This window comes from Vanellus vanellus, assembly GCF_965231255.1.
Source record: "Vanellus vanellus genome assembly, chromosome: 3".
Taxonomy (NCBI): Eukaryota; Metazoa; Chordata; class Aves; order Charadriiformes; family Charadriidae; genus Vanellus; species Vanellus vanellus.
This window is the reverse complement of record NC_138907.1, coordinates 79,149,028-79,174,965: the sequence shown is the minus strand read 5'-3', so window position 1 is coordinate 79,174,965 and position 25,938 is coordinate 79,149,028. Positions and strand designations below refer to the sequence as shown.

Here is a 25,938-nt window from a genome sequence, read left to right as displayed (position 1 = left end):
TAAACTGGAAGAGGGCAGGTTCAGATTGAACATTAGGAAGAAGTTTTTCACTTTGAGGGTGGTAAGGCACTGGAACAGGTTGTCCAGAGAGGTTGTTGAGGCCCCATCCCTGGAGGTGTTCAAGGCCAGGCTGGACATGGCCTTGGGCAACCTGGTCTAGTGAGAGGTGTCCCTGCCTATGGCAGGGGGGTTGGAACTCGATGATCTTCAAGGTCCTTTCCAACCTAAACCAGTCTATGATTTTTTCTTTGCTTCAGAAAGAGGGTCAGCCCTTCTACTCTGCCTGGGAAATTCCTCAACAGCAACTGGAGCAGTAATTTTCCTGTATGTACCCTTTTTAGCCTCTGTTTTTCCTCACAATTCACATACCCCAGCTTCCAGGTTTGAGGTAGGTTCAGCATTCCACCTCCTCATGTCCTCCTCGTGGTCATGTGGATAGAATCACAGGGTGGTATGCAAATGTGCCCATGGTGACTTTCTCCTTGAGCAGAGAACAGCTGACTTGACAGCTGAGATGACAGCTGGCATGAGCAAGGATGAGGACATACTGCCTTTGCATTGCAGGAACTGTTGGGATGCTCTCTCCCCAGCTGAGACACAGGCCTGTAGGGCTCGGGTGGAAGAGAGATTCTCTTCGAATTGCTGGAGCTGGCTGGCCATCTACCCACAGCTGGGGCCTCAATGTCTGGCCAACTCATTAGCACCAGGGAGCTGGTGTACAATGATGCTGCGCTACATACAAACTTTTGCCACATGGACCACAGGCACTGGACTTGGTCTTTAGATGCCTGGTTGTGGTCCAGGCTGCTGTAGAGCACCTCTACCACTGTTAATTCCCTCAGAGACTGGATACCGCTCTCAGTGGTTGCCCACTTGCCTTGAGAGTTTTCGGGATCCTCCTTGAGGGGATGCCTTTCCTTCGTGCTTAACAGGAGCTGCCTCCAGAGGCTGCCGATTGTTGCCCTTTTCCAATCCCTTTGTTGATGCCCCAGTCCCTCATGAGGGATCCCAGTTGCTGGGCTTCCTTGCCCTCTAATTTCTGACTGTTGGCCCCAGTATCCCAGCACTGGAACAACCAGCAGATAATTAGCTCACCAGGTTGATGGCTATAATCTTTGTGTATATCTCAAAGCTCCCTTAGGGATAGGGAATGGATGGTTTCTAGCTCGTTTATGATTTCTCTTTCCCCTCCTGTTCTTGTGAGTGCTCTGCTGCACAACTGACTCCTCATCTTGCTCCCTCTTAGGAGAAGCTTCTTTCTCCCTGACTGAACAGGTTGACTTCTTCCACGGTTTCTTCTTGACTATAGGACTGATATAGTTGAGAGTTTGGTCTCTAGCTCAGCCACAGCGCCCATTTCTGTCTTCAGATCCAGAGACCCCCCCTCTCCTCCTTGAGGGTGCAGAACAGTGCTTGGTAGGCATAGGCCAGGCCCAGCACAGTGCGAGAAGTTGTGTCCCTTTAGCATAGCCAGGGTATCCTTTTCTCAAATGTTCTGTCACTTTATCAGGGTCCTGCACTTGTTTGGGCGTCAAGTCCCACACCATCAGAGGTGAAAACTGTTCTAGATACCTACCCATATTCTCCCACACCCCTCGCTGCCCATGACCACACTGCCTTAGGGCACATCCCTGTGTTACATTCCTAAATAGTTAACCTTAGGAAAAGCTGGAAACAGATTCTTGAGACACGCCAATGTGAGAATTTTGATTACCCACAGACGTTCAAAACACCGAAAAGTCATTGTGACAAGGTGGAAAGCAACCACCCTGCAGGAGGTGAAGCGGAAGGCGCTGTTCTTTGTTTCCTCCACAAATTGGCTCTCAGAGGAAAAGAGGGAAAAGGTGTAATTGTTAATTGTCTCCACGAGATGGTTCCCGAAGTACTGGGACAGCAGCAGTGCAGGGCCCAAACACCAGATTAGGCTCAGGGCCAGTGCTTTCATCATAGTTCTCCCGGGCAAAACACAACCGAGGGCTACACAGCACAGCAAATTACAAAACCCAACCCAGCCTTTAACAAGCTCTCAAATTTGATGTACAGCAAGAGGAGCTTGACATGGAGAGGGTAAGGGAACAAATAAACCTGCATCAAGAACGAGTAAGTCAACATCGCAACTAGCAACAGCTAAACAGGTACAGTAAGTTCCCTCTAGCACACTCTGGTCGAATGTCTCATTATCTTGAACCCTACGTGTCCCACACTGGATGCCAAAAAGGACTGTGGTGCACTCACCCTGGATGGCAGCTAAGTGCCTTACAGCTGTGCACTCACTGCCACCCACAGCGGGATGGGGGAGAGAATCAGAAGAGCAACAGAGAGAAAATTCGTGGGTTGAGTTAAAGACAGTTTAGTAAGTGAAGGGGGGAAAAAAAAGAAAAAAAACAAACAAACAAAAATAAAGAAAAACAAGCGATGCAAAAGCAACCACCACTGTCTGACTGATGCCCAGACACTCCCTGAGCAATGGACCCCCTGGAACACCCCCACGTCCCATCCCCAGTTTTTATTGCTGAGCATGATGTTACATGCTGTGGAATATCTCTGTGGTCAGTTCAGGTCAGCTGTCCCAGTTGTGCCCCCTCCCAGTCCCTTGCCCACCCCCAACCCACTCATTGGGTGTCAGTGTGAGGGGCAGCGAAAGCCTTGGCGCCAAGCAAGCACTGTTGAGCAATAGCAAAACCAGCGGTGTGTTAGCAATGTCGTTTTGGTTACAAATCCAAAACGCAGCACCGTATGGGCTGCTATGAAGAAAATTAACTCCATCACTCCAAGACCCAGTACATCAAGGTAAATTTTTGTTCTCTTCCTTAGGAGGCTGCTCCTGAACTGGCCTGTTTTGGGCTCACAGCCCAACAGGGACAATTTGAAAGTCACGCAGGTCACCACTTAGTCAGGGCTTAGCACACATGGCCACCAGGAGAGGCTGACAGAGCTGGGGCTGCTCCGGCCAGCAAGAGGAAGGCAACAGGCAATCAAACTGCAGCACACAGCTGCAGGATAGGGAATTAGCAAGACAGTGGAGCCAAACAATTCTTGGCAGTGGCAGGTGGTAAATAATGGGCAACAGCCACCAGCTATGGTGAGGGAGGTTCATGCTGGACATCAGGAAAACTCCTTCACAAGGAACGCAGAACAGCACTGGGACAGGTTGCAAAGGGAAACCTGTGGAAGCTCCATCCCCAGTGGTTTCCAAGACCAGACTTCATGTTGGCAATAGTCCACTTCAAATGGGAGATTTCACCAGATGACTTTCAGCAGTCCTTTCCAGCCAACATTTCTATTCTTTTAAGTACCCCATTTTCCAAACAACCTTCTTATACAGTGTTATCACAATTGTGGAGCTGAAAATACTCGGCTGGCAGTTAAATGACTTTCCATCGCAGACCTATGAAACAGCCATTCTAGCCACTGCAGCTGTGCTTTATGTAGGAGATTAATTTAGTTTGGTTTAAAAGGCAACCGGGACCTTGTCCTGTATTTTGTGCACCTGTACAATGGTCCAGCAACACAATACCTGGGATAAGTTCAGAGGAGCAGCTGACTGGTATGTCTGGTTGAGTAGCTGGATGACTGAAAATGGTGTGAATGCCTTCCTCGGTCACCCCCAGACCACGGGCCTCCCTCTCCCCGACCTCCTTATAGAGGTGTGTGGGGAAAAGGAATCAAGAAGATAAGAATAAAACCAGAGCAGCCTTAAGGTTCCACCACTGCTCAGAAATTGTGTAAGGTGTGGGGAGTATATTAATACACAGCAGTGATTAATTCACCAAGAGTTTGACAGAGGAGTATAATACTTTGCTTGTAGTTTACCTGGAGGAAACAAGACAACAAAAATTTCTCAATAATTAAAGGCAAATATCTTAAATATAAGATTACTTGACAATATTGGTACGGGACAATTCTTTATTTTTTTTCTTAAATTAAGGTTAAAAAATAGTTTAAGAGCAATCAGAACTTTCTGGTGATAAAATACAAAAAGGGGTCATTAATTTTCACTGATTTGCCTTTATTAAATAAAAAGTACAAATAAAAAAATTGTACTTTCATGAAAAAGTAAACCAGGCTCACACAGTTTTGCAGTATGTTTGATATTTCTTACACACAACTGAGGTGACTGAGGTGAGATGGCTCAGAACATCTCCAGCAGACCTAAATCATTATGAACCCCTTAGCGCAGAAGAAAGACAAAGAAAAGACATACACGTATGGCTCCTAACCAGAGCCAAAAAAAGCTGAAATACGACTCTGGCTGAATGTAGGTATTTCTTTCAAGCACATGTTTTACGTTAGCAGAACTTCAGGGAACTTCACAGGTAAAAACATACAATGGTCAGCTAAGGCAGATGCCTGTGACTGCCACTGCCTGGGCCACGCTTCTCCGTGCTCCTCTTGTCTCTAGCCCTCCTGCTGCAGCAACAGCGCTAACTCAGGCAGAAGTGCCAAAGTCTTGGGAAGAGAGAAAATGCCAGGGCAGGCACAAGAAAGAAGGTGCAAGCAAGAAGCGGGCTGGTGCTGAAGCCGTTCCCCAGTCCAAAGCGAGTCCTGAGCTGTGGATGCTGCTCCCATACAAGGATTGTGTCTCAAGGATGCTTATTATACATACAATATTATGGTATAATATCGCACAGACTATTATGTACATTATGCAGGATTTATTTTGAGTATATTTTTAGAGGACAGAGTTTTTATTTATATTTTGCATTCGGTGGAATGCAACACGCTGGTCTATGACAAACAAGCTGTGTGACAGGGGGAGAAGGAGGGAGGAGAGAATTTAACAGAAATAACTCCACTTAGTGTTTGAGTGAGCGATGTAATGAAATCTGTTTGCTGTGCTAGCTGTCTCCAGATTGGGCTGTAATTACACCACAGAAGGAAGAAAGGTAGCTGAGTCTCAATCCAGATCATTTATGTAAACTCAGCCTTCTTGTCAACGGCGTTCTCAGATTGCACGCATGCAAACCACAAAAATCATCTCCTATGAACAAAACAGAGACGGTCTCAAATTGCAGCCTTCTGATACACCTTATATACTGTCTGTAATTGGACTTTAAAATTCAACACACTGAGGTTCAAAACTTCTCCGGTATTTTCTGCATTTTATTCAGCGCAGTGAAAGACTGTACTCGCAGAAGAGCATTCCTTCTTCCTTTCTGCCAAAGGCCGATGTCTAGCCTTACAAATTAACATTTATTTGGCTTAAATGAAGGCAAATGTCACAAACCTAGGAAATTCTTTTGTGTAAGACTGTGTTGAAACAAACTGCTTGATCTGAGGGAGGGATATTCCCTCCCCCAGGAGAGTTGGAAAAACCTCATTCTTTGACCCAGAGCAACATAATTTTATACGCACAGTATAAAACCCAGGCAGTCGCTTCCCTTAACAGAGCCAAATTAATATTTGATTAAATATTTTAAAGCTCCTACTTACCATGCTTGACACATTTTCTCAGCAAGTTTCTCAAATACGGAAAGCATTAGGCACAGGGTAATTTTACATCTGAATACATAAAAACAGTGTGAGGAGACATGACTGCATACAGAGAGAGAGAGAGGATTTTCCCCCCATTAATCCCCCAAACTGCCCTTCCCCTTGATGAGTGGGTACGTTAATTCCCAGCTTCGGCAGCTCGCTCTCTCTGGGCAGGTTTGAGCGGGTTTCTTGTGACACCTGGATCTTCACACCCCTCCATCCCTCCCTCGGGCAGGAAAACCACCGGCCTCCGCCCTGGCGCCGTCCCCGCCGGTGCCCAATCAATACTGACTTATTTCCTGTCCATTTGCTGAGGTCACGGAAACGGGACTCATTAATTATTTCTACCGGTGCAGCCTCAAGTGCGCTTCTGGCACGACAAGTGAAAACCAGCTGTGACCTTTTTTTTTTCTTCCCCCTCCCGAATTTTGCTGGTGGCGGTGGCAGCCGGCGCGTGTTCCTCCATCGTGATGGGACAGACAAGGTGACCAGCGGCGTGGGGCATCATCGGTGTCCCCATCAGACTGCTCCTGCCTGCAGAGGGAGAGGGCGGCTCCTCCTGGGGTGGTGGGTCAGGGAAACCTGGTCACAGCGTAGACGATGTTGGCCAAGGCTGCTCTGGCCTCGGAGGGAGGGAAGCGCTCCAGGGCTGCCAGTGCTCTGTTTCCGTGGCAGCGGCAGAGGTCGATGGCAGAAGTCACACCTTTGCCGGCCTTGATCACTTCCCGCAGCTGTTGGAAAACACAGGCACAACAGGGTGGGTTTCGGCAGTGCTGGCGCGCACAATTATTTCTGAGAGCACAGGGCTCCCACCGCCCCTTCCCGAGGTTAAGGCGAGATCCGAAGCAGTCAGACAAAGCTCTTGAAATATTCTCTGCTGCTTTATTCTGGCTCCCCACTACAACAGAACTGCAGGTAATTTAAGCTACAACACCCATTACTTCATCACCTGAAAGATGCCATCTCTCCAAAGGGCACACATAATTTTAAAAAAAAAAAAAAAAACAACAACAACAACAACAAAAAAAACCAAAACCACCAAAAAAACCCCAAGCCAGAGACAGTTAAAATATCTGGGCATTTCATACCTCAGCCACTGCCTGAGAGCTTTTGTGCAGAACTGGCAGACCAGCAGCTCGCTCGCTCTCTCATTTTCTGCAGTAAAAAAATGGATTTTATGAACACCTATTCCATCCCCTGCTTTTGGAAATGGGCACAGGATGACACACGTTGAACTCCTGTCTTTTGTAATACGGGTTTCTATTTATATACCATGTGATTACATTTGTTACAGTGGAAAAAGGCAAACTTTGTCAGTAAAATGGGATGTGTTAAACTTCATCATACTGAGCTATATCCATGCAAACTCAATCTTCTCAGTAAGGCTACGGAATTTGACAACGGCTCAGAGATACCTCATATGAGAAAGAAAGTATTTTCATGGAATAACAGATACTTCATGACAAGCTGCTGTCAAGATTTGGCACCTAAAATACTTTGTTAAACGGCAGGTTAAATTGCTATGAAATAATATGAACAAATATGTCAAGCAAAACATGTTCTTTTTTAGCTGAAATTCTAAATAGTCATCACATTTATTAAGGACATTTTAAAAAAATTATTATTTTTTCCTGGACAGCATCATGAGACTGTCATGAAACACTGTTACGTTTTTCCACCTTAAAACAGAGGTGTCCCCAGACCAACTCCAGCCTGATGCCTCGTGCCAGAGCCTGGGAACCAAGGCCAGATGGATCTTTGGAATTTGATTATTCCAAAAGCATGACAGCACTTCATCACCTTTAATGTGTCCCACCTGACTTTCATAGGTGGGTTACACCACTGTATCAGCTTTTTAAAAAAGGGCTTTTCTTGAACACAGATTATCTGCAGTAACTAATTATATGGTGGTTTATAAATTGTTTTCCTCCAATACACAGCCCAATGCCCCAATTCATTTACAAACACATCAGTATAACCTTATCTATCTAGTTTAAATCATGCAAAAATATCTAAGCCATGACCAAATGGTAGAAGTCACCCATTTTTACAGATACTTGCATTCATACAGAACGAATGACATTTCTTATCTGAATGCAAGTCGAAGTGGACTCATTATCTGTATTTAAAGATGAAATTAGCTGAAAGCATACTGCAGCACTTGAGGGTTCCAGTCCCAGTTCATAAAAATTTTATTCTCCACTTCAGTTAGAATCTTCCCGCACTGTGCGCTGGAAAGGAAGTTGCCCTGAGGCATAAATGCATCGCATAGTTAATTCAACACATCTTCTAACGAATGGGAATCAGGCATATAACCACAGCTCTACAGCAAAGGTGGGGATAGGTGAGATGAAGTACGCCAGCAGCGTGAAAAGGTGTTTCTTCCCCCTTCCTTGAGGCACAACTTTGTGAGATGGCAGAACCCACCCATCTTGAAGCAAACTCTGCTGACTTGCTAAAGCTCATTAAAAAGGTTTAGCATACCTGGTAATACTCATGCAAGTATATATTGAGATGTAAACAGGAAAGAAAATAGCTCCTAAATAGTCTTAAAACTGGTCAAAGATGAGAGGAGCTTAGCTTAAGCCTATATGATTGCATATACGTACTATGACTTACTCCTAACATCAAAATCTGGAAAGGGGCAGAATTCTAATGCAGGGACACAATCCATTTACACGCTTGTCTTGTGTAAGCCCTTAGACACACATAGTGCCTTGAAGCCAAAACAATTGCAAAGCTCATGTCAGAGCTCATGTGCAGAGGAGTCACTATACAAAAGTCAGTCTAATCCGCTACTGCATGTTTCCAAGCAAAGTTCAAGGAACCTCAAAATGAAGAATTCTTGCTATGTGGCAAGCTCCTTCTTCTGCTTTTCAGTTACAGATCATTCTACGTAATGAACGATTTATAGTCCTGAAAAACACCCCTCTTTTATATTCCATTTGCAGAATCAGCTGGTCAATTCAAATAAGCACACACTGAGGGAAACCAGTCTGGATTAACCAGACTGCATCCTACCTCTATCTCAGCGGGGGTTGTAAAAGGTGTGTGTGTGGGGGGGGGAAGAGTACAAATTGGGCTTCTTGTAGTGGGGTAATTATTAAGGAAATACAGGATATAACTCCATAGGAAACCAAGCTTCAGTAGCACTGCTGTATGCAAAAAACCCTAATTTAAGCCTTTAGCTGTATTATCTGTTGTATTACACAGTTACACTTTCACGCTCGCTCTCAGTTTTTGAGCTTCAATGATTTTTTTGTAATGATCTTCACAAACTTAAGTATGTTAAAAATAATAAATCCATGTATCCAGTTTAGATGTACTATTTTTTAAATTTCATTTGGATAGAAGCTGCTAATTTTTGAGGCAATTAAACAGAAAAGCAAAATGAACTGCTTTTATTTGTCACTTTGTAAACTTTAATTACAGTCCCTCATTAATTTCTTCTAAACAAAGAAATCTGCTCTTATAGTCTCTACTTATATGGCATCATTTTGTGCAGAACAATTTGATCCATCATTAAAACACAGCCTTCCTCAGAGTGGCATTCAATAATTAAAACCAAATACAAGTCAAAATACAGATTGCTTCAACACACTTTTCTTCAGTTGAACTGCTAGATATGCTGGAATACTGCATTTTAACTTTTAAGGTTTTGTTCAGACCACCGGTGCTAAAGCCCTACTTCATTCCAAAGGTGCCAAGAACCTGAAAAATCACCGACTGGGTTTTCATTATTTAAATTCAGCTTAAATTATAGTCTTGCAATAGTGCAGCCAAGTTAAGACTTAGATGGGAAGTGATGCCCCCACAATGTACCAACACTGTTTTCTGTCAGCACCTTCTATTTTCCTCAATGTATTCAGATATTGACCAGGCTTGACACTTTTGCCTGGTACACGTGAAGCTCAGAATCCCCAAGTTTTATGTCTGAAGGTTGTTCTATGAATCTAAAGGAAAAAGCAACATCATCATCTTTATCTTCAGTCTGGGAAAAAAGATGCCTGGCTGAGCACTGAGAACAAAGCACATCAAGAGCGTTGCCCCATTCAGCCTGCTCCGCCTGTGCTAAGCCCAGCCTCACCCATTTGATCTGCAATGAATTTATTTTCATTTCTTCTCATTCCCTAGTCTTTGGCTGGAAGGAAGAATGGTTCTGATCAAGAGGTACAGGAAAAGCGCAAGAAAAAAATATATGGAAAGGAGGGAAGTACTGTGGGCTTCTTATTCTGCATGCTCTGAATACAGACAGGGGGACAAACTGCTGAATGAGAGACCAGGCTCTATTTCTCCAGCTTCCTCCTTCCTTTCTCACCACTTCTGTCTCTTCAGTCGCCTTATACCAGCAAATCAAGAGTAGGAGAAAGGATGCTTTCTGAGCCCTTCCAGGTTTAAGGCTGCTTTCCACTATCTCCCTCTGCACCCGCACACTCTAAGCATGTCCTGCAAATAAATGGTAAGAAGCTATTGATTGTTCCTTGAAGACTGCCTCTTGGAAAAGAGACTGTCTGCTGGAAAGGAGAATTTTGTATCAGCACCTTGGTTTCAAGCTTTCATTTCCTGTTCTTCAGGAGACAGCCATAAGCACCAAATAGTAGGAGTTGGGATATTTTCCACTCAACCCTCTGAGGTTTGCTGGGCAAAGAACAGAACCAAAAACCAGAACAGCAACCACTTCCTACGAAAAGGGGGATCTGAGTTCAAGACTTGGGTCTCAGGACTGCTTCCACATCTCACATTAAAAGCTACTGGACAAAATACAGAAGTTTTGGAGCAATGGCCATGTAACCATATATAGCCCATTCATGGTTCTGGCCCTATATGTAGGAACAGAAGGATGCTTATGGATGAGAACTTTACTTCTCTGTTCACTGACTTACCCTCATAACTCCACCATAAAACCAAAAAGAGTATACTTGCATGTCCCATCTCTCTGCTTATGAGCTAGTAAGACATTAAAACTAAGAAATAATTTCCTACAGTAGAGCATAAGTGAATAATAAAAAGAAAACCTGTGTTGTCTAGGTCATGCCATATATAAAATTGTAATGAACTTGCATTCCTGCTCCTACTTTGTGGCATTAATATCTGGGTTTTTTTTTTTATTAAGTATTTAGGCACATTAATAAGTAAGGGAGGACAGTCTAAATTTGGATTAACAACCTTGACAGGGTCTACATAGCTTTTAGATTCTACTGATCTGTTATACAAAGAGTAATGAAATGGTGATGGTGAATCTCAAACCAACTGCTAGTTTCAAATATGGTATTAAACGGTCATCCAACAAGTTGCCTCTAACCAGATCTGACAACATTCAACTAGATTCAAATAAATGACCAACAGGCCAAGAAGTCCACATACTGTTTTTCTGATGTTTCAACTAGACTCTTTTTCCTTCACAGTTAGTTATCTACATGCGTGTTTTTTGCTTGAAGCAGTGTGTCCTTGCAGCAAAGATCATCAACCACTTCTTGGGCTGTGTTAACAAGTGTATTCAGCAGGCAATTACTGCCCCCTGTTTGCGGCTTGTTGGGACCATGTCTGTAGCGCTGTGCCCAATTTTGGGCTTCCCACTAAGTGAAAGGCATTGCCATACTGCAGCAAGCGCAGCAGGAGGCTGCCCAGATGATACTGGACCAGAGGAGCACATGATCTACAAGGAAATGCTGGGAATTGCTTAGATCAGCCTAAGAAGAGAAGGCCGTTATTGCTGTCCCAGCTACCTCATGGGCAAGTGCAAAGGAGTCAGAACTGGATCCTTCTCAAAGGTGTCCATGGAAGGAATGAGAGGCAATCGGCATGGGTTGCAGCATGGGAAATGCTGATAAGACCCAAGGAAATTCTTTTCCACTGGTAGAAAGGTCAAGCACTAGAACAGCTTGCTTGCACTGGCTGTGAAATCTCTGTCCTTGCAGCTACTCAAAACTCAGCTGAGCAAACCCATACGGGCTCTGCACTGAGCAAGTGGTTGAATCAGACATGCCCCAGAGGTCCCTTCCAACTTAAATTATTGTATGATTCTGTGAATAAAATAGTAGTTCGAAGTAGTAGGTTTCCCAGCCTCTTTGTTTCAAAAAGACAAAGAGAAAAATCCTTATCCATACCACAGCAGGTAAGTATTTGCCTTTCAGACCAACTGTTCTGGATTGCTGTTGGACAGAATGGCTTGTCTGAGGGCTGCAAGAGATCAAAGAGGCAAGCTGGGGACCGCTGGATTTTGGAGACTGAAGAATTAAAGAAGACAAAAACTAAGCAAGTGTTCAAGTACAGAGACAACTAACTTCAAATCTTGTCTGCTGAGATACTTCTACCTTATTTCCTAGCCGAAGGAAAGAAGACTCCTTTCAGAGAGCTCTACCTGTAGGGAACAATAATTTTTGGGGGGGAAGACTCTCTTAATACGTGGTGAATATTTTGGCTGTACTAGACTTTATATGCAAAATAAAAATGAAAACACTGACACACTTTTTTTTTTTTTGCAATGGTCAAACTTACGATTAATTATTTAAGTGATAAGATATCAACAAGTAACTTCAGAATATTTTTTGGTGTTTTAGAGAAATCCTAAACAGCTAAATTTCTTATATACTGAAATCTTCAAACATCATGCATTCTCTCTGATCTTGAAGGGAGTCAAAACATTCTACATTTCTGAAGCACTCACTGAAACAAAAAGAAACCCCAATACACAAAAATTAAATTGATCTGTGGCTGAGTGGCTGAATAATGCTCTAAGTGTTCGCAGTGTTCTGCACTAGCTTTTGACCATCATGTTCAATAAGCACTGATGTTTTAGACTGCTGAAACGTTACCTTGAAAAGGCACTGACGTGTTTCACAGCTAGTGGATCAACTTTTGTCATTTTTTTTCTTTGTTTTTTAAGTACCTTGGAATATCTCAGCATCCACTCTCACAGTTTTTGTGGCTGGACACAGGGTTATGCTCTTCCTTCTCAAAATGGGCTGGACAATAATTTGAATGCATCACTTCATAATGTTGTAAGATACATTTATTTTTTAAAAAATCTTTGTTGGCTATATATGTAGAATGATATGCCACTTGAAATTGGAGCAGTAAATGTACTTATTCAATATTTTCTTAGAAACTTTTTCTAAATAAAAGGTAAAGAAATGCATCTTTTAAAGGGCATAAGCACCCTGTAGAAACTTCCATTAGTAGCACTGCTCATCTGACAAATAGAAAAATTCTCTTTTTCCTTAAACTCAAAACCACTTTATCTAGGAAGAGACCAAATCTGGACAGTTACCCCCAGTAGCAGAGGAAAGATGGCCTGCTTACAGGGAATGCAGCTAGTCCAGCTGTTAGGCAGTTCTTGTAGTACACTTTGCCGAAAAATTACAAGTCATTCTGAGACACTGATTGATTGATTGATTGTACAGATACCAACTCCTCCTCCTTATGCCTTTCCATGTCTTTCACTATGAACTTACAAGGCCCACTAGCTTTTACATCTAAACAATGGTAGTTAAGCGATGCCTTTTTAGCAAAATCTTAAATCACATTAATGAAAACAGTGATTGTTAACTGTAATCTTAGCACACACAAGCAATTAACTTGATATTTATGTTAAAAGATGTGATAGTTGTTTGCTTTAATGAAGTAAAAGTTGTGCTGGGTTCTCACCCCAAAGAAGCCATGGAAAATACCCACTGATTAAAAACAAAGATGCAACTGATTATTGGTACTGGATGTACACCTTGATCGTTCAGATATGGTTAATGCCAACGAAGGAGAAAATCGCTTCTTCTGAATGGTTTTGGCTGCTTTTGTAATATTACTAACACAGCTAAAACCCCCTATATTCATTAAATCACTGACTATTCTGTTTGGTTTTTTTTTTTTTTTTTTTTGGGGGGTGGGGGAGTTAATATACGCAATTAATGACAGTGGCTGGTCCAAAACAAACAAGACAAACTTTCATGGAAAACTGCCACAGGTCATAAGCATCTATAAACAACAAGCCTCTGTTTTTAACTCTTTGCTGCATTTCAGGAGCAAGAGAGCGAATAGTCTACAGCCTACAGTCCCATGACACATCTCACAATGAGTCTCTGGCATTTAAACACACAGAACTGTGGGACCGCTGTAATTTACAGCGCAGACTGGAAAACTGCTCTGCAGACAGCACTGCAGGGAGGATGAATACACTAACGGTGGGAGTCAATGGTGAGCTGGGGAAGGGGAGCCATGCGACTCTTGCTAATGCAACTGGATGGCACTGTGTTATTGTTATTATTTATTAGCTGCATGACAGCAGGCTACCGCTGAGAATCCTGTTTCTGGATGTGACCTTTCCCATTTTTCTTCTCTCTTTCCTACCGTATGGGAAGTCAAGACATTAGTGCCATGCAGTGAATGGCTGGATCCACCACTTCTTGACTCATGCTAGTTCCAGCACTGTACAAAATCTGCTCCCTGTGTTAATGTCGTTGCACAGTGTTTCATATACAAACCAAAAAAGTATGACACAGCATACTATGCTGATGTACCGCATTTCCCATGCCAGTTTGGATGAAAGGCCTCTATAACAGACAGCAGAGCTAATGGACAGGGTGGCATTAAAAAAGAATAGAAAGTTTTGCTATGTCCCCTTTCACCTGACTTCATTTATCTTTTCTGAATATTCCACTTAGAAAAATGACAAAGCCTTGCAGTAGCATAGTTGTTGCCTGTAAAATACAGGATTTATTTCTTTATTTAGTCTTATAATTTTTCTAGAGTCTTGGCCAGAAAACAAGAATTTTTCCTAGCTTACAACTGCTACAAGTTGTGCCTTTGTAACACTCATTTAACAAGTCTGTATAATGCCAAGCACCACTAAGGCCTTGACTTCAGTGGAGAGTTTTTAATCAATATTATAAAATAGTAACAATTAAATTGAGAATCTCATTTTGTTGTTTTAGAATTGCATGCAAAGTAGATATAAAATGGATAAAAGCTTTTTGATTTCAAAAAGTCTGAGATTTTTGCCAAAATCCACATACAAATGAGGGTGACAGGAAAGTCGCTGTCTCTTTCAATGACATACATGAATTTTGTCCCTGCCATATATTGGTACTTTCCCTTTTGTTATCTGAGAAACACCACTAAAACAGAGCTGAAACTAATTTTTCATATCTGGAAGAGACTTTCAACCACCACAATGATGGATCAATAACTTGTCTGGATGCGGTATGATGGTGTAAGGGAAAAAAAAAAAAAAAAAAAAAAAAGGGTGAAACATTCAGATACTAATGTGGGAAAATACATTCAGAAACACAGACCTTACAATAAGCCTTTTGTGATATCAAAGTCCTTCAGATAAAAAGATTAAGAAAAGCTGGGAGAAAAAAAATACTAAAATATTTTGCGGAACATAGTGACCTTATTGACATGACAGTCTCAGACCTAATTAGATTAACAGAAAGTTTTCCACTTCTATATTTATGTCAGAGCCCTCACTAAATTTACTAGTACCATCTAGATATTTTTTTGTCAGTGAAAAAACCATCAGGGATACCATTTTAAAATAACATGCATCAAAAGACCAATTCAAAATCTTGAACAGTCTCAAAGTTGAAATAAAATAAGACTTTTAAGGAAGCATGTTAAATGGGTGGATCTCAATTTGTCAAATTTACCTTCATTCATTACTTTAATTAAAAGCCACAGCAAGTAAGGTAAAATATTCTTAAACAGGCTAAACACCTAACAATTTTTGTATACATAAATTAAAAGAACAAAAACAATACAAATTTTTAGACGTTCTACAGCTAGTTTTGGTGACCTTCGTTTTTACAAAATTAAAGAGAAGCTGTTTCAGAGACTCAATGAGAAGCCAGTCCCCAAATTTGATTAGGAATATTAAAGTAATTCTAACAACTGAATAGAAAGATGAGAAGGGACCTTGATGCTGGGAAGAAAAGACTGACCAAATGTGCAAAACACTGACTCTAGTGGTATAGAAATAAAGACAACATAGCAAAGGGCAAAACCCGAAATACTAATTTATAATGCACAACATGCCTTCTAATTGGCTGTGTGCACGTACTGGCCAAGCTACTAGGATGGGATGAGCTGCAGGTTACTGGGTTCATTTAGCATGGATGTAACTAATGACTTTTATTTTAAACAGAGACATAGAAGAGAGGGACACGACATCACATCACAGTTTTGAAAACGACTTCTATAAAACCCAAGTTGATTACAGTTTGAGCTCACAAAAAAACCCAGAGAATTTTTTACTATCATTACAAAAGTCATAATATCCGTGCTTATGTAAGAGATGACTACTTGGAGCTAGTGAAACTACACGCTTCCTGGCTGAAGTCAATTGGACAAAACACAACACTTGAAAAAGGGCTTTTCCCCTTCCTTCCTTCTTTTTATTCCAGTGTTCAAGTTGCCTAGGCACACTATAAGTTTTTCAATTTAATCAGAAGGATCCAAAATATGAAATAATTTAAGTCAAATACAGAATCTACTAAGAAATATTTAATTCAGTAAAACCACTTTAGATTATTTTTTTCCCTTTTTTTAAATTATGGAAATTACATTGGGCAGATCACAATTCTAACAATTAAAAGGAGAAAATCCTTTCTGGACTTACAAAAACAAGTAACCTAACTTAACCATTCACAGAAATGTCTCACGTACTCAGACATATATGAAGAAGAAAATTAGCGCTCTGAGTGGTGATTTAGCAAGTCACAGCTGTATCAGTTTCTTCTATTGTAGAAAAACCCAAAAGCACATTGATTTTAAATAGCAAGCTAAGGTTGAGATCTTTTTTATGGTCTAATAGGAAGGAAGGACAGAGAGCTTTTTTAATAATCCAAATTACAAATTTTCTTAATACAGCATCATTATAATAAAAACGCTTGACCTATACATGCATGTTAGCCTTATGTACTAGCAGCAATCAGTCATAGCTGTAACACTCTTCAGGCCTCAGTTCAAGAAGCAATTCTCAATCATGCGTGTGGCTCAATAATTTATATATTATTTCCCATTAATGCTGGAGATAACTAACTGGTCTCTCATGATCTACTTAAGATTTGGAACAAGTCAGGCTTGTGCTCAGTGAGCGATTTGGGGACACAATCTCATCTTCTGTCTCCAGCACAAGAAATTTGTGCTCCAGTATTTAACCAGGGGAACCTTCTCAGCCATCTCCTGCAGCTCTCTAAGAGCTTTATGGTGTCCCAGGTACTTTCAGCAAATAAGCTACTTAGTTCAGGTCTGCTTTTACTACAAAGCAGTCCCAGTAGCAAACGCAGTGGTAATGGGGACTGGAAGAAACACAAATTACTATACAATGTATTTGTGCGTATTTTTGAATAGATGGCATGGCAATAAGGTGAGATTAAAAATGTAACAGCATACTCTATCAATATAGAGAGACTGCTGATAGGAGCTAACCTGCAAATCACTGCATAAAAAGACGACAGCAAAAGACATCAGAAGTCTTGTTTCTAAAGTAAGTTTGGAGAAGTAAATGGTATAAATAATGGCAAAAATGATTATTAAATAGCTACATTTGATACTAACACTACAGCTCACTGTTACTGGCTTTCTAACAAGAAATTGCACAAGCCATTCTCTCTCTCTCTCCATATACACATGCACAAATTATAACTTGACTTTAATAAGGAAGTTACTCTCTGTCAAGAATATCCTTGAAAATATTAAAAGAAGCATTAAAAAATAATAAGCAGATTTAAATATAATTTACCAACCTTCTTGTAGTCCGTTATATTTCCTTTTCCTTGTGCCTTAAAGAGAAAGGGAGATTTTATATAAGACATTATATACTACAAACTAGAGTTGCAAGAATAGAGAATGCTATTAAAAGAGCTACTACTTTAAACACAAACAACTTTCTTTAGGAGTCTAATGTGGAAAAACCTAAACCACAATCAAATGCGTTACCAGCTTATACAACGTGATTCTGTTTCAGGTAAGAGCTGCAGATACTCAGTGTAATTTTTAGGGTTTTTTTATTACAACTTGTAGTTAAACATTTGTTGAACCCAAAATTATTTGGTCTTACAAAATCTTGCTGTTTTTATTAATTAATCTCTCCTATGAGATTCTGAAATAAACTATACTTCATATCATCAATAACAGGATTTAATTTCCTAAGAGAACTCTCTCTGTATCTATAGTGATTTGCACACAGTTAATAGTCTAGAGCTCTCAAAAGGGGATGTCAGGACCTTGTCAGCACTATTAGACCCACGTTAGATATGCTAATTGTGCTTTTGATTTAGAATTGTATTTAAGCATACAGCATCACCCTTTACTTAAGCAGCAGATACATACAACCTATGATGCCTAGCACATTCAGAAAGAAGTATGAATACATTATAAATTTCTTCTCGTCCAGATGCATAAAGTACGTAGACAAAGTTCCTCAATTTTGTCAGAGGGCGATGCAGAAGAGAAGATGTCTATGTGCTTGGGGCAATCCCAAGCACAAATACAGGCTCAGCAGGGAATGGCTGGAGAGCAATGAACTTCAAGGTCCCTTCCAACCTAAACCATTCTATGATTCTAAGTCTTTCTCACCCAGTGGCAGTGCTCTGCCAGACTCAGAGCATTCCTGCTTAGCCAACCTGGAACCCTTTCCTTAGGTCAGATCGAGCTGTGTCTTATCACTTCAGCCAAATCCAGCTCCTCTCTTTTCAGGCACATTGAGAAAAAATCTCCGCTGTTTCTTTCCCTTTTGCCTCCACAAGGGAACACCACAAACCCCTGAAAGGATGTAGATTAGGACCACTGCCTCTCTGGGTCCTCTGTGGGGACTTCAGAGAGCAGCCAAGAAGAGGAGGTCAACCGGCATAAGGAGAAGAGCTGAAGCCTGCAGTGAAGAGGAATGAACACTATGTGGCAAGCACATCTTGGAAGAGATGTTACCGAGATAGCACAGATTTGGAAAATAAATTAAGTTTTGTAAGGGAAGAAAAATAAAATAGAGAAAAGAGCCAACAAGGGGCAAAGCAAGCAGAACAGGAATCAAAACAGCAGATAAAACTGATTTCACTGAAGGAGAAAAGAGACTGATCCACAAAACCTCTTTAATACTCTCTTTAAGCTTCTTAAGAATCAGCTTTTCTGGAATGCATATTAAGAAAACAGCCTGATAGCATTTGGGAGTAGCAAAACCACTGCCAATAACTGCTTCCTTATTTTTGTATTCCCATCTCTTTGATTTGCCAACTTTTATACGTACCGGTTGGATCTTATGACTTCTTCAAGATAAATCTAGTAGTTATATTGTGTATCAGAACATACCAAAAATATGTTCTTTAACAAATGGTTGCCTATATGCAGATTCACACTGCAGCAGAGAATTTGCCAACACGTTTGAGGAAGATGCTTTCTAGTCTTAGCAATACTAGAAGAGGTGTGCTCAGCGTGCCTCCTCCTGCATACAATACACGTTAACAAACAGCAAGAACATTTTCTCATGCTCTGTTCCTCTCAAGCATACAAGTCAACGGCAGTTGTGCTTCTCCAAGCAGCAACCTTATCTAATCTGTTTCCTAAGCCTTCTTTACAACCGCACCTCCGCTTTTTTTTTTTTTTTCTTTCTTTTTTTCCCTCACAGTAGTTTGGCTCTTTGACTTTCACTGACCCTGATTTCAGACACACAGATTTTTTGTTTTTCCTTTTACATCAGACTTCTGCATCTGGTTTAGGTTCCTCAAAGGTATTAAGCCTGATTTGCAAAAGGCATACATTCCTGTCAAACTTGCATAACTTTCTAGGTCTCACTGCTTGGCTGAGGAGCTCAGCCTCTGCATGTGGAGCCTCTGGGCCCTCAAAGAGAAGCATCTGTTTGCCTGCGTATTAGAGACATTAACAGCCGGATCAGCTCAGCCTTCCTCCTGAACATCAAAGATCACCACGTGCCAGTAGTGACGGACAATTATACCATGACATTCTTCATTAATAAATGAGGCGGTGTGAAATCAACTCACCTTGACAGGAAGAAGGATGCCTGAATCCCCCATGAAATTACTCAAAATGCATCAGATAAGCAGACCACAAGTGGATGGTTTAAGACAATGCTTTTTGGTGCAGGTTTTCAGATGTTTTCCAAGATTGATTTTTCTTTCTCGGATGAGATGGTCCCTTTTACATGTCTTAAAGCCTATACTTGAGAAATGCTTGATAAAGCATTTGATAAATGCTTTTCTTCCAGCCCTGCTGCTTCTGAGAAGGCTCAGAAAGATACGGTGAAAGGTGCATGGATTACCCTGGCCTAGATGAGATGGGTCTGGTTTCTGACTTACTCCTTTCTAAAATTACAAATGGTATGAGCTAAAATGGACTCTAGACCTGTTCTTGAGGGATTCCACTTAATTTCTTCGCTCAGACTTTGATCTTTTGTACCTCACTGCTTAGATGTTGGATGCCTGTTGAAGCCAGAGAATTTTTGCTCTTGTCTAGTGAGAGGTATCTGTAAGTGGCTAAAAGTGACCAACTCTTCTGTCTTTTGACCCTCAGTAAATCCTCCATCCTATAATCCTGGTTTATCTGCTAAATTTTAAGAATACAGGGTGTTCCAAAAGCTCAGTGGGACTGCATTCAGCAACTATTACACCACTTTGTCTGAAGAGCATTCAAGTATTTCTTTGCCTTTATACTGGTGTTTCCTAGGCACCATTTAAGATTAGCTGGTTTTTTGTTTTGTTTTTTTTTTTTTTTTTTTTAAACATTTCAGGACTCTACTCCAACCCATACTGCTTTTAAAATAGACACTTGACCAAACAGTTCATTGAGCATTTTAATTTTAAATGCACAAAGGTGGAGGGTGTTGGTGGTGAGGTCAGTGAGAACAGGTAAGACTCGGGTCTTTATGGATCATTCATTCGTGTGTTTTTATACATATATACACCCATGTATATACACAAATGTACACATACCTACACATTCTTTTCCTCCTATGAAAAGGCTTCCCCCTATACACATCCCAAGTCCCTTTTAAGGCAGACTCTAAATCTCATCAAAATCAAAATCTAATCTTCTCAAAACACATTATATTTAGCGTTGATGCAACCTTCTGCACTTGGATATCTGATGCGTTTCGCTCTTTCCAAATGAAGAGACAAGGGAGCTTTTAAAAGGTCTTCAGCTCAGCAGCAGAAAGGTGCACATGGCTACCTCCACTAAAGGGCCACCTTGGGAACAGCAGCTGTATCCGGACCTCTGACAAGACAACCGTGGTGAGACAATCACTCAAGTTCTGGGCACTTCATAGCAGTTCAGGCATCCTTCATGATGTCTCTGAAGACTGCTTTCATCCAAGATATGCATGACAGGCACTGAGTCCCAGTCACACGCTTTCTGAGCGGTATATTACTGTGGAGGCTGTTAGGTGCAATGGGGCTCACTACCTCCACTTTCTTAAACTCCAAGACCTTTCTGCAGGAGGAGGAAGCTGTCAAGAGGAGGTGCTACCTTCAATCCGTCGTATGAATGCTTATATGGGCAAACAGTCAAAGGAGAAAGTCAAACTACTTAGCAGTAACTACAGGTCCATAATGTGATTTCCGTATTCATAGTCATGACTCAGCTACTGAGAAAAATTCTACCTGACAGCGACTGAGTGCACTGTGCATGCTTTGCCTATTTAAACCATACAAATGACATTGCGCAAGAGGGTGGCTTATGAGTGTACTCTTACCCATACTGCCAATATGAGAAAGTCTCTGGTTTGAGTGCTTGGCCTAGGTTGAATGTCACATAGTGAATGTGACTATGGATGACATCTGAAAGAGCCCGTAGTTAATGAGAGGCAATTTTCCTTTCTAAATCAACACAAGCCAAGAAAGGCTCTTGGACTAGGCATTCCACTTTGTATTTAGCTAAAGTAGCAGTTAGTAGATGCTTTTGCATAGTGAATATTCCCCCCCCCCCCCTTTTTTTTTTTTCTCCTCCCTTCAGTGAGAAATGCTTCATTGTTTCTACAATGCCCATTTTTGGTATGAGAATTATTAAGCAGACAGACGGCACTTCTGGAGTCCCGCAGTCTCCTCTAGATTCTGCAGATGGGAAATTGTTTCAAAGCTTTTATAAACTGTGCTGTGGTAATACCATTATTCTCCAACTGCAATCACCCGAATCTATTTATATTCAACTCGCATATGAGCCTTGTGTCGAGATTATAGAATTCCAAAATTCCTTGTCACAGATTATAAACTACCAGCCCTTAATTTCAAAATGACAAAAGGTTTGCTTCGTTTTAAGATCCCCCAACTCCATACCACTGTAATGTTGTAGATTTTGCATATACTTCCCAAAATTTCACTGCTGAAGAGACTAGACCTCTTGCTTGAAGTACGTGAAGGAAGGCTGCAACTTGGCCATCATGAACGCAGAACTAGGAAGAAGCTCAGACTCCATGTGCTCTGCCTGAGAGTCCTGCCTTCAAACCAGCAAGGAAAGGAGCTATGGGCAAGCACGTCTTGAATGAATATGCTGGCACAGAGCTAGCTTCTTATTGAAGGCAAAAGTCTTTCTACTGAAGAATGTGTATAACAACTGCAGGAACTTCCAAATGCTACTTATCACAGCTGTTTAGACAGGCAAAACACGTCTGACTGATGGAGGAACTCAACAAACTGCTTCATTTTGGCTGTTTTTGGTGTCTCTCCCCCTCTGTCTTGGACAGTTACTTATTTGTGTTTCGACAACACCCAGGGAAGCTATCTGAACCCTGCTGTGCTACATGGTATGTAAAATAGATCTACACCACAGCTATCTTGTTCTTACTGCCTCCTTCATCTAAGAGGCAGAGGAAGGCAGCTGAACTAAGAGAACTGGGAATAAGGACATCAACCAGCTACATCTCACAAATATTTTGTAGTGGTCAGGAAGCCAAGTTTCCTAGATCTTTTCCCCCCATCCAAAATTATTGTTCCCAGAGCCAAGTTGGCAGAAAGAAATGTGTGCCTACCTTTCAACCACTGTAATGCAAAGTTCTCTCCTTTAAGCTGCCAGTGAAAGTGGCTTTAAGCGAAGACGTGGGACTGCACAAGTAGTGCAGAGGAACAGACATATGCTCCATGCAAACGAATCCACTTGTTATGCTGACACACAGAAGCCTGACAGAGGTTGACTGTCAGGTCCCTAGATTTGCCCCTCTTGAAAGCATGGAAGAGAGAGGTATTAAGTATTGGAGAACAGAAGGAACCTCTATACATTGTCTTGTCCATTGTTAGTTTCTAAGTTTCTTTGCAGGTTGAAAGTACAGATAGGAAGAGACATACAAATTGCAAAACTATGAAATTCTAAACAATGCTTTAATTTACCTCTCTGATCTGTTTAATCCATGCCTCCCTTCCAAGGAATTCCTGATGCAGGACTGCAGGAGCAGAATTCAAACTGAAGGCCAGGGTGTCACTAGAACTTTCTTTAACAAATGGCTGAAGGTCCGAATGTAGCTGAAAGAGAACACCTTACTTCAGTTCCCAGGAACAGTCTATTCATATCCACCCACTCACCAAATCAAGGTCCGTATCTTCATCGTATACCTACTTTGTCACTTGTACTTTAGTTGTACTTTTTCAAGTTTGCAGGAGGGAGAGGAAGAGGAAAGGGGGGGAAGTTATTGCAGTGGCAGAAAGTTGTGGTAAAGAGAAGCATGTAGAGAACCTGCAAAGAAATGCATAAAGGACAGCTTGCAGAGCTGGGCAAGTGATGGGACACAGCCAGGTAGGCAATTTTTGAGTGGCAAGAAGCAGAAAAAATATAAAGGAAAGAATGAACCAGTCTTTGGTGGGAAGAATATCAGTTTTTAATCTACTTTTCAGTACCTGAGGAAGCTGATGCAATATGACGACCCTCCTTCTGACAAAGGAAACGTTACATAGCTAAGAGCTTTCTATGAAAATTATGCAATCTTTTCTACACAACTATATGTCAATGGTGAATGTATTGATATTGAAGCATACACAAAATATCAAGGCTATAGCCTGCACTAGAAGCAATTTACTAGTAGAGTTGTACCTGGTAATAGCATACAGTGGCATTTCTACAGCAGCAACGCTGTGCTTTATAAAACCACTTCCTTCTCCTGGAGGAACTAGAAACTATCTAAACAAACTCAGCCGAAGCGGATGGGAGGTCTGTCTGCCTGTCTCAAGCTACGTCAATACTTCCAAGTACTGCAATACAGTAGGAGCAGACCTTTAGGGCAAAACCAGAGTGCCGAGGACACAAGTTCCACACTGTGTTTTCCTTTGGACTAACTCTAGGTGTGGACTGAAAGACTTCTAATGGAGATCAGAGGTCTTCTCTGGGAAATCCTACTGCTACAGAGGCGCGGGCTGCTACTGTCCGTATCTGGTGACCTCCCCCCCTTATCCCCCAACTACCCACTCTGGAAGTTACCTCCCCAGCAGATTATTCAGAAGGGAACATATGCAGGTCCTTCAGCCACTGCAGCTCATGCCTCAGCCTCGTGTGCTACTGCAGGCAGTTGAGCCTCTCGGTACAAACCTCTGCACAGTGGCAGCCAAGACCCAACAGACGTTTTCTCCTGCAACTCCTGCTACTGGGACAGTGGCTTCAAGAAGAACGTAGGAGAAGAAAAGGTAAAGTTTTAAGCTGCTACAGAAACACGCGCTAGAGGGATGTTAACAGAGCCTTGAATGAAATAAGCTACATTGCCAGAATTGTGATTTTGCCAGTTCATAAGCATCGTTCATATCAGCAGTTTCTGCAAACTTCTTCACATGAGGCAGCAGTCAAACATCTCAACACCACTGACCCGCTGGCAAAAGTCTACAGCATAGCGGCAGTATATGACAGCTCAAGAGCAACATATCTTCCAAGTCTTTCTGTTTTTAAGATCCCAGAATGAAAGGAAAAGGTGTACCTTATGACTCATAGACATGTGCTTTCCATACTGAAATGCCATGTCCTGAATCTCAGCGCTGTGCTTTGCTAGCTCCATTGCAGCCTGGCAGCTCTTTGCCAGCAAGGCACTATGTGACAGGAAAACCTGCTCCTTCCACGTAGATATGCCAATATCATCTGTAAGACAGTTCTCCTGAAAATGAAACAAAGGCTAACATGAAAACACCAAAATTGCAGCTGTGTCAGCTCGCAGAAGTTAATGGTGTGGCACAGGATAATGCGACACGTGGTGAGTAACAAAAACCTGGGTGCCACAGTGCCAAATAAAGAAGGGCATTATTTTGGGGATAAGTAGAGAAAAGTATCAGAATAAATATACTGGCAGCTTCAACAAACATCATTTACATTTTCTGATCAAAAAGAACAATGCAAAATACATGGGGTTGTCAACAGATTCAACATAGATTCTTTTCTTGTAATGACCATATCATTACGCTGAACATTAACAGATGACTATATTCCTCACGAGGGACTCGGGAGAAAAAAGAAAAAAAGACTAAAAAAAAACCGACCCAAAATCCCAGAGTACATCCGCACTTCAGCCCCCTGCCACTTAGCAAGATCCAGCAATCCCAAACAAACTTGAGAAGGCCCTGCAATTTCTCCTTTGTGCTTTGTAGTCAAGAAAAAAAGTAATCACAAAAGGTATTAAAAATCCTTATAGAACTGCACTGGAAAAATGAAGAGCTATGATGGAGGACTTGTACCTCTTCCACTCTCATATTAAGGACGAGGAATGAATGGAAGTATTCAAAAATAAATAAATAATGCTGTAATTTAGAAATGTCAGTATTAGCTTTCCCAAGGGACTGACAGAGACCCCTTTGATGCCTCTATTGAACTTTATCACCTTGGTCAGAGATGCTCAGTGCTTCTCAAAATCCTTTGTATCCAAAATACTAATTTGGATTACTTTCCACAAAGTGTTTTAATTACCACAAATCCAATCCTTTTCCCCGAGCCCCAAATTCAACTGCAGCTCCTTTGGCTCACAAGGTGTCAATATGACAGTAGATTACTAACTGGTTTTCAAAGCTAGACACGACTTTGTAAGCTTTCTCACACACACATATTACTGTCACTCCTTTAGGTTCTCTATAAGGAAGAAAAAACAAAACCAGAAAAGACCACAGTTGTTTTGCTTAGAAAACACTAAAATCAGTAATGAGAAGCTACAGAAAAAAATTTCAAGCATATAGATGTTAAAAAGTTTGTAATTTCTCAGTTCGGTCAAATCTGTAGTGTACACTAAGCCAAAAGGTATTCTTTAAAATAGTAATATAAAAAAACCTCTTATATAACAAGCCTTTTCCCTCAAAGTGACGTCAATTAAATTACTTGGAAATGAGCAAGAAGTAATTCTGTGTGACCCTATAGTTTTCTAGCAAGGTATTATCTGTCATGAAATCGGTAACAAATGAAATAGAATCCATCCGTTCAGCTCTAATTTTCCTCCCTTATGGATATCACCCAGAAGTGCTGTGTTACAAGGGAGAGGATAATTTGAGACTAATGGGAAAAGTAGGAGAA

General features: G+C 41.3%; 1 protein-coding gene across 1 annotated transcript in view; it reads right to left on the bottom strand.

The window, feature by feature from the left end:
• Positions 1-3,922: 3,922 nt before the first annotated feature.
• The window catches only part of PDSS2 (decaprenyl diphosphate synthase subunit 2), a gene marked incomplete at its 5' end in the record, with an annotated part of 122,022 nt that continues 100,006 nt past the window's right edge, over positions 3,923-25,938 (bottom strand). Inside the window, 4 exons of the mRNA XM_082481092.1 lie at positions 3,923-6,206; positions 17,217-17,252; positions 22,800-22,931; positions 24,368-24,541. Coding sequence (XP_082337218.1) covers positions 6,048-6,206; positions 17,217-17,252; positions 22,800-22,931; positions 24,368-24,541 — 501 coding nt within the window. The 3' untranslated portion in view covers positions 3,923-6,047. The remainder of the gene's footprint in view (positions 6,207-17,216; positions 17,253-22,799; positions 22,932-24,367; positions 24,542-25,938) is intronic.